General features: G+C 53.0%; 1 protein-coding gene across 1 annotated transcript in view; it reads left to right on the top strand.

The window, feature by feature from the left end:
• Positions 1-287: 287 nt before the first annotated feature.
• Galnt2 (polypeptide N-acetylgalactosaminyltransferase 2) overlaps positions 288-14,575 on the top strand; it is a 136,801-nt gene continuing 122,513 nt past the window's right edge. The window contains exon 1 of the mRNA XM_069998169.1: positions 288-556. Coding sequence (XP_069854270.1) covers positions 434-556 — 123 coding nt within the window. The 5' untranslated portion in view covers positions 288-433. The remainder of the gene's footprint in view (positions 557-14,575) is intronic.

Here is a 14,575-nt window from a genome sequence, read left to right as displayed (position 1 = left end):
CCCGGGCCGGAGTGCGGGCCGAGCTCCCCAGCTCACGCCCGGTCCCACCTCCCCCCCGTACCCCGGGCCGCCCCGCGGGAGCCCGGGCCGTCGGGCAGCTCCCCGAGCTGCCCGCGGGACGCGCAGAGCGCGCCCGGGACCAGGCGCGCCCTCGCGGCGGCCACCTGCCACTCACGGGGGCGCCGCTGCCATGGAGACGCGGCCCCGCCCCGTGCGGGCCCCGCCTCCCGGCTCCGATTGGTCGCCCTTTGCTCCCTGACCCCGCCGCCGGGGCCGTCGCTTCCTGCCGGGCGCGAGCGCCGCCCGCCCGCCGCCGCGTCCTCCCGCGTCGCCGCGCCCCCGCGCCCCCGCCCCGTCCCGTCCCGTCCCGCGCCAGCCCGCCCGCCCGCCGCGCCGGCCAGGCTGCGCTCCCGCGGCCGCGCCGAGAGGGAGGATGCGGCGGCGCTCGCGGATGCTGCTGTGCTTCGCCCTACTGTGGGTGCTGGGCATCGCCTACTACATGTACTCGGGGGGCGGCTCCGCGCTGGCCGCGGGCGCGGGCGGCGCCGCCAGGAAGGTGAGAAGCGCGCGGCCTGCGGGCGCGGGGCCGGGGCACCGGCCGGGCCTCGCTGGCCGTCCCGCGGCGGAGTTCCGGGCGGCGGGGCCCGGCGGGGGCGGCCGCCCGCTCGCGTGTCCAAGTTTCTCCTCAGACGCTCGGGGGCGGCGGCCGCGGACCCCGGCGGCGCCCCAGGCTCTGGCGGGCCGGGCCCCCGGGCTCTGGCTCGGGGACGGACACGGGGACGAGGACGGCCCGGGCCGGGCGAGCGCCGGAGCCCCGCGCCGCGCTCCGCCCACCCACGGGCGCTATCCCCGCCGCTGTCCGCGCGGCCCCACGGGGCCCGCGGCGCGGCCCGCGTCTCAGGGCCGGGCGCCGCGGGGTGAGGAGCGCGCGGGGCACGCGGCGAGGTCCGGCCTGGCTCCCGCGCGCTCGCCGCCCGGGTCGCGCGGTGCGGCCGACTTCCCCGCGGCGAGGGCGAGGCTGTCATTTTCAGACCGGGACGCCAGGGCTCCGCTGGCCCGGGAAGTGGGAGTTCCCCGGGCCTAGGCGTGGGGACCCGGGGCCGCCCGGGGGCACGGACGGACCCGGCCTCGAGTCCGGGGGAGGAGGGTGGTGGAGGAGGCTCGGAGGAGTCCCGAACTCACTTCACGAAGAGCACCCCCGCTGGCCTGGCTTGCGCTCGCGGCGGCTGGCCGGGTCCTCGGGTTTCCACGCGTGTGAGGCCCCTGCTGCTCCGTGACCCGCGCCCGAGGCAGCAATGTCCGGAAACCCAACGGTTTGCGCACATGGTGCTTCCCCCAACCCGGTCCCCGGCCCAGCCCAGGACTCGTGAGGCGGCTGCCCAGTGGGTGCAGCCTGGTGAAACTTTCTGCCTGTCACACAAAGAAAAGCAAGCCGGGGACCCACGTGCTTAGGTGGGCGCAGGTGCGGCAGGAGGCCGGGTGGTGCCAGAGGACGCTCCATCCCGGACTTTAAGCTGGCGGGGGGTCTCCCGGGAAAGTCTTCAGACACCTGTCAGGAGTGATCTTTACCTTAAAAAACGATCCAAGGACTCCCTGTGACCAGGTAGGAAAAGTGGGTAGTTGAACAACTGGTGACAGGGTTCTGTTCCGTGGGTGAGCCGTAAAATGTAACCCCAGCCCTTGGATTGGCTTCGTTTCTCGGTGGAGGAAGAGGTGTGTGAACGCAGTAGCTTTTGAAATTGTAGAAGTCCCATTAATCTGGTGAGGTGGACCCTGAGAGAAATAAAATGTAGAGGGCTTAACGCCCAGCTGCTGGAGGAGGTGAATAGAACCGGGCCTAGAATTCCTAATCTGTTTCATCTCCTTTTCTGGATTGTTTCCATGGGTTTAGACACTAGAAGTCTTTCCACATTGAATTCATCATGATAAAGGAATACATTTGGCTTGTTTAGCTTGTAAAATAAGGATGTAAAAAGAGTGGGGTATGAATGTAAAATCAGAATGTAAGCGCTCTAGTTTTTCAGATGTAAGGACTTAGGTTTCTTGTTTTCTGTACTGCTCAGGTTTGGGCGCTAGTCCATATTCATGGACGAGACTGTTTTCATGAGCACCAGGCTTCTGTGTCATGCTTTGGGGGATTGTCTGAGAAATCCGTGCTAGGATTTCTGCTGCTTCAGCAGCCCAGCCTGGCCCCTCTGTGTGTCCTGCCTGTTAAGTAACTCATCTCTGAACTGTTATTTTCTGTTTGGCCAAACCCAAAAATTCAGCTCACCTGGGATTGTAGATTTAGTAAACTGAGGAGGGACTGCTGTACACAGACCCCCAGTATTTGCCAGAAAACTCCTGTCTCACTGGTGTTGCTGAGTGTGTGTGTTAAAGCAATTTATGCATGCCATTGTTTAAAATTACATTTCATTTACATTTGTATAGGCACCCCCTTTATTTTACTCTTTCTTAAATTGATAATTTGCACTTCAAGGTTGTCTTTCCTTTGAGCATCTTAAATGCTTTAAAAATTTAATCACGTTAAGTTTCCCTGGGGCCTTGGATGGAGCTGCCTGTGAGAGCATCTCTGTTGGCTTCAGTGTAGCTGTCTGGGGTGCAAAGGAAGGGTTTCCAGTGGACGAACAGTGAGTGTTGCTAACAGTCTGTACACCCTTTGCCCTTGCTTCCTACATCCTTGGTGTAGGCCCATTGTCATTGTCCTTCTGGGGTGCTGTGCCCTTGCTTTGGGGTCTGAATGGAGGAGTTTGAGTGGGGAAAATGGAATGAGAAAAGCCTACAAACTCCAGAGAATAGAATAAACCAGGAGTCCCATGTGTTGTTTTGTATTCTGGAAAACTGGACCCTCTTATCTCATGTTTGTATTTCTGAGACTGAACCGATCGGTTCCTTTGTGGCTTGTGCAGTGAGCCTTGAATGCCACATGCAACTGACGTTTGGAATGTTGTCCAGGCACCTCTTCTAGCTCTGTGCCCAGCTGTGGTGTCACAGGGAGTTCCCATTGGCTGTCAGTAGAGAAAGTGGGTGTGGCGTGGAGCTTGCCTTTGGGATAAAGTCCACAGTGGTGGGGCACTGGTGCATGTGCTGAAGCAGGGCGTCCTGGGGAAGGCTCTGGGTTCCCTCCGTCTCCTGGTTTTCCTTCCCAGAAGGAGTTTTTGAAATTGCTGGAAGGCACATGCCTGAGGCCAACCTGGTATCAAGTCCAGAGTAGTGCTGTGAGTAGACTAGGAGTGGGGAAGGGGCCGCCAGTCCCTTCCACCTGCGATCAGTTTGCAGCCCAGAGGAAGTTCATTGGCAGTGGGAAGCTGAAGTTAGGGTGGGAAGACAGTAGGGTACATCCTGTGGCCTAGTTGGTCAGAGGCCACTGGGCCTCTCTTTTTAAGGAAAATAAAGCTCCCTGTTGGCTAGATCTGTGGTGGCTGCCTGCCGGTACTCAGATACAATAGAAACAGATTGTAAACAGAATAAGTGTTCAGCCCTGGGCCTTCCAACAAAAGTGAAAAAGAAGCTGCAGTACCCTGGTGTGGGGTCAGCCTGCTCTGCCTGCATGGCGGTCACACTTCAGGGTAGGGTGGGAGGCCCTGGAAACTGGTCAGGGTTTTCCCAGGCTTCAGACCCTCTCTTGTCTCTCCAGCCTTGCTCCGGGTTGGGAGAAAGATGGCTCTTGGATGGATAAAGAGGTATTTAGAGGTGGCCAGCAGAATAGCTGGGGGAAGACATGCACAGGAGGTGGTTTCTCATTGCTGTGTCTCTGACTCTCAGGTCTTTGTGGAGGAGTCCCTTAGAATGATGTCAGCATCAGATGGGCTGAGGCTGTTGTCCCGGGTCCATAGTATGCAGAGGTGAAGAGGTGGTGTCAGGTTGCCTGGGCAGAGCTGGAGGCTCTGGTGGAGATTGGGGAAGGTACTCCTAGAAAGAAGCTGCTAAGTGTCCTGGTGGCCCAGCAGGATCCACAGAGGAGGCCTTCAGCCTTGGCCAGGCCACTCACTCCCCTGGGGTAGGTAGTTATTCCTTTCTCCTTGGGGAGCCAGTCCCAGGAGCTCCAAGGGCAGGCCACAGAGGTCCTTCTGTTCACTCTCTTAAACTCCCAGAACTCCCATGCTCCACCTGCCTTTTCTCTCCTTGGCACCCATTTTCAAGGTCAGCAGCTGAGGGTGAACCACCTGGGTGGCTCCGGACCTGCTTCTGTGCCAGGTGTAGGAGTTGGGACAGGTGTGTGTTACCCTGCAGCAACCTACCTCCAAAGAGGTTAGGGCCTCACCCTTAACCTGAAAGACACCTTTCCCTGAGCAAATCATTACTGCTAGGAGCTGTCATCCCATGGTGGCGGTCTCTGGCTTCTGCATGGTGCTCTCTTGAGGAGGAGGAACCCCTCGCTGCCTCCCCATGCACATCTGAATGGTTTCCAGGACAGGGGGGCTTGGTGGGTCACTGTACTCACAGAACAGTTACTCTAGATGCACTGAACGAGCAGACTTACCAACTGACAACCCTGCCCTCAGAGGGCAGGTTGACCTGTGCTCTCGGGATGAATGCTCTCAACCTTTGGCCTGTGTGTGATCTTCAGGATTAACTCCTTGTGAGGAGGGGCCAGGAATGTGTGGCTTAGTTAAGTCTCCCCGACCCTTCTCTGTAGACATATACCCATTCTCAGGATATAAATATCAGGCCACAGCATCGATCGACCTTTGCTGCTAGGCCTCCCTGTCTCAGTTCTTGAGCTGGGCAGGTGACTGTCCAGCCTCAGTGTGGGGTAAAATGCTTTTTGTTTTTGCACTTAGTCACATCCAGTAGTGTGGGCTTGGGAAACATATGTCATTTTGTAGAGATCAGGTTCCTTAGCATGCTGAAATGTAGACCAGTGATTCATCTGGGCTGGATCTAGAAAAAACAAACCCTGTGTTACATAGAGTCTCCCTCATAGGCCTGTAATTAAAGAGCTTTTGCAGCCTTCCAGTTGCAGGAGTCCTCTATCCTGCAGTCCATTGGTGACTAAACTGGAGGGTGGCTGCCTGGGCAGGCTATGTCCCGTCACTTGTGGCCTGGCAAATCTTTGGAGTACGTGAGGTTCCACCCCAGGAGCACTCACCAGTGGGCCCTCTCACCTCAGCCTCTCCTGCTGTTGCCTGGTCCCACAGGGCTAGCAGCCTCCTGTCCCTCTCAGGGAAGAGTGGCTTTTCTAGGGAATTACTAGGTTTCTAGAACCCAAATTGAGATTTGCGTTTTGGCAGAGACAGGACACTTAGAGACAGTAGTTGCCCTAGTTTGGGGTTTCTCAAATCTAGCCCAGGTGACAGCTTATGACTGGGCAGTTTCTCTTGTGGAGGCCTCTGTTGGATGGTCTGACATTTCAGGAGAGCTCCTTGAGTCATAACCAAACGTTGCTGAGTATGTGTGGAATACAGAATTGACTGCACCTACTGAAAGCACTATTGGTTGTTCTACTTGTGCCTGTGTGTTTAGAAATTCTCAGAAGGAAACTGCTGCTGTGTGGTTGACAGACCCCAGTGAGGAGTCATGTGGCTTTTACTATTTTAAATGTAATACATGTTCGCATGGCATTGTGGCTTTAAAGGAATTTTACAGATTGACTCCCTGCTCTCCAGAGCATCTCTGTATCTTTCCCACAGTACCAATGAAGAAGCTGAAAAAACAGGCAAGAAGGTGGAGAAAATCTGCTGGGCTGCAGAGACAGCTGTAGTTGAGGGCATGGCTGTCATCCCCTGGGCTTCCCAGGCCCCTCTTGTTTGGGCAGTGCTCCTATCCAGTGTGCTGTTGGGATGTCTGGAAGGCACCCTGGAGTCACACGTGCTCAATAGTGCTGTGATCTGGAGCCATGTGTGCTCAGCAGTGTTGTGACCTGGAGCCATGTGTGCTGAGTAATGTTGTGACCTAGAGCCACGTGTGCTGAATAGTGCTGTGACCTGGAGCCACTCGTGCTCAGCAGTGCTGTGACCTGGAGCCACGTGTGCTGAGTAATGTTGTGACCTGGAGCCATGTGCGCTGAGTAGTGCTGTGACCTGGAGCCACCTGTGTTCAGTAGTGCTGTGACCTGGAGCCACGTGTGCTGAGTAATGTTGTGACCTAGAGCCACGTGTGCTGAGCAGTGCTGTGACCTGGAGCCACGTGTGCTGAGTAGTGCTGTGACCTGGAGCCACGTGTGCTGAGTAGTGCTGTGACCTGGAGCCACCTGTGCTCAGTAGTGCTGTGACCTGGAGCCACGCGTGCTGAGTAATGTTGTGACCTAGAGCCACGTGTGCTCAGTAGTGCTGTGACCTGGAGCCATGTGTGCTCTGTAATGTTGTGACCTGGAGCCATGTGTGCTGAGTAGTGCTGTGACCTGGAGCCACGCATGCTCAGCAGTGCTGTGACCTGAAGCCACGTGTGCTCAGCAGTGCTGTGACCTGGAGCCACGTGTGCTCAGCAGTGCTGTGACCTGGAGCCACGTGTGCTGAGCAGTGCTGTGACCTGGAGCCACATGTGCTGAGTAGTGCTGTGACCTGGAGCCACCTGTGCTCAGTAGTGCTATGAGCTGGAGCCACACATGCTGAGCAGTGCTGTGACCTGGAGCCACGTGTGCTGAGTAGTGCTGTGACCTGGAGCCACGTGTGCTGAGCAGTGCTGTGACCTGGAGCCACGTGTGCTGAGTAGTGCTGTGACCTGGAGCCACGTGTGCTGAGCAGTGCTGTGACCTGGAGCCACATGTGCTGAGTAGTGCTGTGACTTGAAGCCACATGTGCTCAGCAGTGCTGTGACCTGGAGCCACGTGTGCTGAACAGTGCTGTGACCTGGAGCTACGCGTGCTGAGCAGTGGTATGACCTGGAGCCACACGTGCTGAGTAGTGCTGTGACTTGAAGCCACATGTGCTCAGCAGTGCTGTGACCTAGAGCCACGCGTGCTCAGCAGTGCTGTGACCTGGAGCCATGCGTGCTCAGTAGTGCTGTGACTTGGAGCCACGCATGCTCAGCAGTGCTGTGACCTGGAGCCACACATGCTCAGTAGTGCTGTGACAATAATGTTTTGCCTTTGGGAAGCCAGAAGTTAGAGCCTGCAGTATTCCCCTCTCTCCCACTTTGGAGAGGTAGTTGTTGGCAGTGGATTACATCTAAGCTCTATGATCTGAGGTGTTTGTGGGAAGTGATATGAGCTATGGCTCCTGAGTGTGGTTGCTAAGGGAGGGGGTCAGTGGGAGCTCTTGGGCCAGACGGTGCCAGGTGAGTATCCAGCTATGTTCTCAGAGGCTGGCAACTCATAGAATGTCCATATGGTGGCCAGAGGCATCTTGGCCTGAGCCAGGGATGCTGTTGAGGTTTCTTATTTGCTTCCAAGGCTGAGCTGCTCTAGAAAACCTACAGGCTTCAGTAAAGATCTACTTTCCCAACTGATTGCCTTGTGGAAGCTTGAGAAGTTGGAGTAAATTGAAGACCTGTGTTTGGAGTTGCCCCTAAATTAAGGGTAAGTGAAGACACCTGCACTGGTGGTTGTATAGTGGCCGTGGTACTTGGCTCACTGCCTAGTGTAGATGCATTGATGTCCCTCTGACCCTGTGCTTCTCTCCTCCAGGCCTTTCCTTTGACCCAGATGTTGAACCTTTGCTCTGTGACCTCTCTCACTCCCACCCTGCTTGTCCCAGAGCTCCACAGCTGTGTGCCTTCTCAGCTCTATTTTGATCATCACTAGTGTCATCGTGTCTCTCCTGATTATTTCATTTTTATGAACTCAGATGTCATTTGGTAAAACACTCTTATTTTATGTACCACTAGGAAAGGGAAAAAATGCTCTCCATTGAACCAGATCACAATGGTTTCTTATCAGCTAACATTTTTATTTTCTGCTTATTGAAAGAGCTCTTTCAGACTTAATTAGACATTGATTTTTCCATATATTACTCTGTGCATAGAAAAATAGAAAAAAAGGAAAAAGAAAAGTGGAATACATTGGGTAAGATGTTCCTAAAACTTTTCAGAGTTGAACTGCTCTGAGTCATGTTTTCCTGCTTCTCAAACAGTTGTCCACTGGGCCACCAAGAGCTTTTGGCAGGGTAGCCTTTCCCAGGAAAAACCATAAAAGCACTAAAGGCCATTGGCTTTTTCTGGACCCGTTAGACAGCTGGTCAGTTATGTAGTTAGCTAGCCCATGACCTGAAGAGGCTCAAGTCAACATCTGTCCTGCCTTATATGATTTGTTTCTAGGGATTTGTTTGAGGGTTTTCTTCTAAATCAGTGACATACTTGCAGCAGAGTTACATGTTTGAGTTGGAGATGATACATCATGGCCCTTGTCTACAGCATCTTCAGGTACCATTGGGAGATGCATCTCAATTTCTGTGAAAAACTGTGGCAGGCAGCTCAGAACCAACCAGTGGTGACCCTTGCTGTCCTCAGCTGCATGGGAGCCAGTGATAGCCCCTGTGCCTTTGTCAGAAAACTGACTCCTTTGAATGTGAATGTCAGCCTTGGGCCACTTCTATTCCTGGAGTCATATAAAGAGTAGTTTCAGAGAGCTGCTGGGCACGCACACAATTACGCATTTCTGGTTTGCCCGGTCACAGTCTGGCATTGCACAGGGTTTTCTCTCATCCTCATGGCTGCATGTTTGGAAGGCTTAGAGTTATTGCCCACTTACCCAGATTCTCAGGCGAGATGTCAGGTAGGTGTTCATCCTATGTTCCCAATGCAGTTTCTGGCAGACCCTCTGGTACCAGGTCTCCCCTGAAGGTGGTACTGTAGCAGAGCTGTGCTGGAGGTTGAATGTTCTACTAGCTACTGGGAGCCTACCCTGGCTCCCTGGCTTTCCATCCTGTCCCTAACCATCCAGGTCCAAATAGCAGGCTCCCTTCTGTGGATGCAGAGCCACAGCTCCAGACCTGGAAGGTGCTGATTAGGGACCAGTTATCATTTACTTCATCTTCATCCAAACTGCTGATGTAGGCTTAAAGGAAGTTGGGAGCTTGGAGTGGAACAGTCTGGGTTCCTGGGTGGTCTGAACTCCAGACCCAAGGCCCGGCATCATGAGTAGGTTTCTCAGATGGTTGGTAGGGGCAGTGGGGACTTTGGCAGAGAGCACTCTGTGTGTGTCTGGTGTCTGTGTTTGCCCAGGAAGACTTGAATCAGATGTCCTTTGTCTTACAAAGGAGAGCAGCACAGATAGGTTCTCCCACCCTGGGGATAAATAGGACTTGCATCTGTCATCATTGCATCAGTCTTTTATTTTAAAGTTTTCTTTCCTAATAGGTGGTAAAGAGCACATGGCTTTGTTTGCCTGCAGTGGCCCAAAAAGGCATATCTGATGATGGGAGACTGTGCTTCCTTTTTCTTTAATCCAAGTGTTGGGAGGTGCCAGCCTCCTTCCCAGGAGTGTCATGTTTGTTTGGAAGCATAGAGCTCATTAGTGCTGTGCATTCAGGGATGGCCCTGTCTGCAGAAATCCCAAGTGCAGAACCCAGGCTGAGTCTGACCTCAGGCCTTGCAGGGAATTCCTCATAGTTTCCAAGTGGTTGCCTTGCCACCAGGCCACTAAGGTACTGGTGCTGGTGGTAGGCCCCATTGCCAGAGGATGGCAGACAGCTTTGCTTCTTCCTGGTTTTGTGTCCTGACAGCTGGGAGCTGTGCATAGCAACTCTCAATGACACAGTTGGCCCTAGGGCATCTCTGTGGGGAAGGTGTGGGATTGAGGGCATAGAGTGCAGGGGCCAGGTCTGGGCGCTTGCCAGGCTGCTTGGGTGTGAATTCTGGCTTCCTGGGCAGTGCTGTGGCCTCAGGCAAGTCACATAACCACCTCTGTGGCTGCTTCACTATCTCTCATGCGGAGTACAGTGACGTGTGAAGTGCTCTGAGTAACACACAACCAGTGTTGAGGTGGTGGCAGCAGCTAGTGGTGAGTAGTGGGGAGGTGCTGATGTAGGGACTAGAGACCCTCGGCCTCCACAGTGGTGGGACCTCCTCCTCTACCAGTCTTGTTCTCCACAGCGGCAGGACCTCCTCCTGCACTAGTCTTGTTCTCCCTAGTAGCAGGATCTCCTCCTCCACCAGTCTCAGCCTCCACAGTGGTGGGACTCCTGTATCCTTCCTTGCTCCTCCTGTAGGCGAGGAAACAGCATTCCAGCCAGCTAGCTTGGTGAGCTGCCTGATGTTTGCCCCTGGTCTGATGCCTGTAGCTTGAGCCCTTTCCATCCTATCCTTTATCTCTTGTTCTTTGAAAAGTAACATCAGGATGTAGTCTATAACTGTGTTGCTATATATATAATTGATAGTTAAACTCTGACAGTTGGTTTCTCAACATCTTGAGCCATTATTATCTGAACTTAGCATGTTATTTGAAAAACTTCTCCCCAAGGTTTTAATTGGTAAACATTCTTTTAGATTCATTAGTGAATTCTGGCTTGTAGGAGAGTAACAGAGAAGACAAAGTAGCAGTGGTGGCAGCAACAAGTCCCCTGCAAGGCCTGAGGCCTTGTGTCAGAGATCTCAGTGTGAAGATGGCTTCCTACACTGCAGATTAATAGCTGCACCTCTGATGATTTTAGGAGGAATTATCTGGAAAAGCTTCGTCATTTAGTGATGATGACTGGCATGAGGACTGGCAATGCTCCTGGGTGGCTCTGGGACTTTGTCTCCTTGGAGGGTATGTTGGGTGTCAGTAGGCTGACAGGCGGATACCAAGGGGCACAGGAGACCCCTCCTACTGCTGCTTCTGTACTACTTCCCTTACCCTGGAGCTCTGGCTTGATCTTCTGCCCCAGTGGGATGGTGAGAGCAGACATGCTGGGGACTTGTTGGGGTTGACCCCTCTGCCCCAGTGTGGGATGCTGGGAGCAGGGCTGGCACACTCAGCATCCCTGGGAGGGTGGCTTTCCCTTGTTACCTTTCATTTCTTTTTGTCTCCCCCTCTTTCTGGCCTTACCTTGGATCTAGGAAGACCCCTGTTCTCATCAAAGGAAAAACTGAGGTTCCATTTTAGAGTGCTGTAATGAGTCCAAGTGCAGTGGATGCTCCCAGAGGCACTGTGGAGCAGAGTGGGCCCAGTGGTAGGGGCAGCTGAGGGTGCTGGTGGAGTGGTCACTGTATATCTGGCTTTCATCCCTTCCAGGTTCCCTAGACATCCATGCCCCACGAGCTGGTCTCCCCCTGAGCTCCCCTACTCTTCGTTTCTTTCCCCCATGCCATCATCACCTCCAGCTCCTCTCCTGACTCCTTGCAGGGCAGAGCTGGAGGAACATCTGGAGTGTGGTAGTTGTCAGTCCCTCTCAGAGCTTGTCACACATAGGAGTAGTGGACAAAGTGTGGAAAGCTGGCTGGTGTTCAGTACACAGTTAGGAATCCCTACATAGGAACATACATGCTGGAGTGCTGGCTCGGCCGGTGGGCAGAACAGGAGCTGCAGGACTTTTAAAGGCCACCTGAGCCTCTAAATCCTACTCCATGTTAAAATGTTTCATTTGGAAGCATGGATCCGTCCTTTAGGAAACAGCCTTTGCTGTCAAACAATGCTTAGGGGGAGTTGAGAGGTGGACACCATTTCTTGTGTGAATGGTAGTAGAGGCCTATGTTTTCACACTATATATCTGGACAGATTGGGACTAGCTATAACTGTGTGGACCTAAGTGTGTTCCATGGCCTTTGTGTGTGCCCTTTGACTTGTGCTTGAGCTAAGGGACTGTGCTTGCTGGGGGCAGGGCGGGGCGGGAGAGTCGGGGAGTCTGCTCCACCTACTGGGGTCTGTCAGTTTTGCCTTTCACACTGGACTAGTGCTACTCTTTAGAGTTCCATCTGGTCCTCACTGGACTCCGCATGCTTGGTCCTCAGCTGATCCTCACTGGATTCCGCACGCTTGGTCCTCACAGCCAGTCAGGCATGGCAGTTGCATCGTTTCCAGGTGCTGGCTTTTCTCCAGGTGCAGCAGGAGGAATTAGGGGAGACAGCATCAACTTTTGTCCAGAAATGCCACATAGCCATTTTGGCTGTTTGTCATTTAACCCCTAAATCCTTGTGCTTTCATAGGTAGAAGTGCCTGTCACGCCTCAGGAGTGTGGAGATGGTGCAGACATGTTCAGCTATGTGGGGTACACTGCTAGACCCTGGATCAGGCCCTTGAGGGTCTTTTATTCATTACATATGGGACTTTGGGCCCTCCTGTTGACTGATTAATGTCGTGTCTTGACTGACCCTCTATAGAACTGTTGTTGTGCCGCTGACTTATGGGGTAGGCCGAACTTCTAGGGTTCTCAGACAGGATGGAGATGGAGTTACATCTGAAATGCTAGGGATGTGTCCAAGGCTCTACTTAGAGCTTCCTAGGTTCATGCCCAGCGAGTGCTCCTCCTTAGGCTGGATGCTGCATACAAGAGCAGTGCTGGCGGTTTGTGGGCACTATGGAGCTGGCTTCCTGAGTTAAGGGTAGAAATGTGTTGAAGGGCTCTGTCTACCTTTGTGGAATGCAGAGAACAAGTGAAGGCTTTTAATTGGAAACTTGATATTCTTAGGAATATCCTAGAGAATATCCTTGATCATGAATGAGTTTGTAGATACATGTAATCAAGGCCCCTTGGCAGAGGGCATCTGGAGTAATTTCAACTAGGAGAAGAGATAGTGGCAGATGTCAGTGGGCTGGATGCAAGGGCTCTGCAAATCCTTCAGCCAGGGAGCAAGGTGGCATGGGCTAGGATGGAAATGCGTCCATGGAGGGCAAGAAGGTAGGATACTGAGGCCAGAGGAAGACCCACAGAGACTTTGCCACCTCTGGTTTATACTGGCCTCTGAGGAAAGCAACTGAAAGAAGTCATTCTCACCAGACACTGGTGACTGACACATGTAGTCCTAGTTACGTGTCCTAATTACATGTAGTCCTAGGATGAGATGAAGATTGTGTCACAGCTAGCTTGAACAGACAAATCCAAGAAATTCTAGAAGTGGAGGTGTTGCTGAAGTGGTAGAGCACCAACCAGCCTTGAGTGAAAATGCTTTGTGAACACTTGAACCTCTGAGTTTAAGCACCAGTAACTGGGACACACAAAAAAAGGCAGGGGGGCGGAGTGGGGGAGAGATCCTTCTCTATGTATTGAGGGACTTTGCTTCACTCTACATTCTCCCTCTTCGGGATCTTCAGCTTGGAGGTAACTTTTACAGAAGGAAGGGTCCCATTGCAGGTTGACTAGTCCCCATTCAGTTTTCCATTCTGATGAGTAATCACTTGAGGAATCAGATATAACAAGTTGTACCATGTTTGTCCTTTCGTGACTTGTTTAACTTTGCCCAGTGTCTTTGAGGTTTATCCCTTTAGCATATAGCAAGATTTCCTTCTTTTTTGTAGGAATGAATTCTATTGTGTGGATATGTCTTGTTTGTTTGTTTACCAGTTGATTGACAGCTGAGTTGTTTCCATTTTTTGCTCTTGTGATAATGCTGCTATAGACATGCATGTGCAGATCTCTTGAGACCCTGTTTTCTGATCCTTTGGACATGAATTGAGTGGAATGAGGTATCCTGGTAATTCTACTTTCATTATGTGTAGGAACTGCCATCCTGTTTTCTACAGCAAGTTGCACCATCTTAATTTCCACTAATATTGGGCAAAGGTTCCAGTTTTGTTGCATCCTCACCAATGAGTTACATTTTCTCTTTTTTCCTAACAGCCTCCTAATGCATTTCTCTGGAGTTATATTGAGTGCCTGTAATCATGATGTGGTGGATGTAGTTCCCAATGAAAAACTCCTGAGGACTTGAGGCGATTCCTCCTTGGAGATGCTAGCCCCAGTCAGGCAGTACCTCTGGTGGAGTGTTGCCCTGCACAGCTTCTGCACAGCACATGCCTGCAGGGGTGATGCTCTCACCCCCAGCGTCTGCATTCCCTGTAGTTGTTGACTGCTTAGAAGAGAGGGACCGAGAAGTGGGATGAAGTTTGGAGGTCCCGGTGGCCCTTGGCCTTAGCAATTCCTCTGCTGGGGGAAATGGTCAGTTTAAGAAATGCAAATGGGCCGGGCGCTGGTGGCTCACGCCTGTAATCCTAGCTACTCAGGAGGCTGAGATCTGAGGATCGCGGTTCAAAGCCAGCCCGGGCAGGAGAGACCGTGAGACTCCTATCTCGAATAAACCACCAGAAAACCGGAAGTGGCGCTGTAGCTCAAGTGGTAGAGCGCTCGCCTTGAGCTGAAGAGCTGAGGGACAGCGCCCAGGCCCAGAGTTCAAGCCCCACGGCTGACAAAAAAAAAAAAAAAAAAGAAATGCAAATGGGCCTGACCAGCAAGCTGAGTCTTCATGGTGAATGTGGTGTATTTATAGAAATAGTGGTGGCTTCCATGAGTATTTGCTTCAAGGGACCTGTTGTGTTTTTAGCGTGCTCGTTACTGGTGGTCAGACCTGTGGTGGGAGGGCCTCAGGCTGCTTCAGACCTAGACACTGTGCTCAGGGTTCTCACTCAGTTCTCCTACTGTTATTGGTCAGGGATTGGGGTTTGCAGGGGTCAGAGCTGTGTGGTATTGCTGTCTGAGAGATAACTTTTGACTGGTAAGATGGCCTCTGAGAGGCCCCTGACTTGTGGGTAAATTCTTAGCAGCCCGCAGCATGGTTAGGTGAG

This window comes from Dipodomys merriami, unplaced genomic scaffold, assembly GCF_024711535.1.
Source record: "Dipodomys merriami isolate MVZ:Mamm:240054 unplaced genomic scaffold, mDipMer1.0.p SCAF_51, whole genome shotgun sequence".
Lineage (NCBI taxonomy): Eukaryota > Metazoa > Chordata > Mammalia > Rodentia > Heteromyidae > Dipodomys > Dipodomys merriami.
Note: the sequence above shows the minus strand (reverse complement) of the source record. Positions and strands in the feature narration are given on the sequence as shown.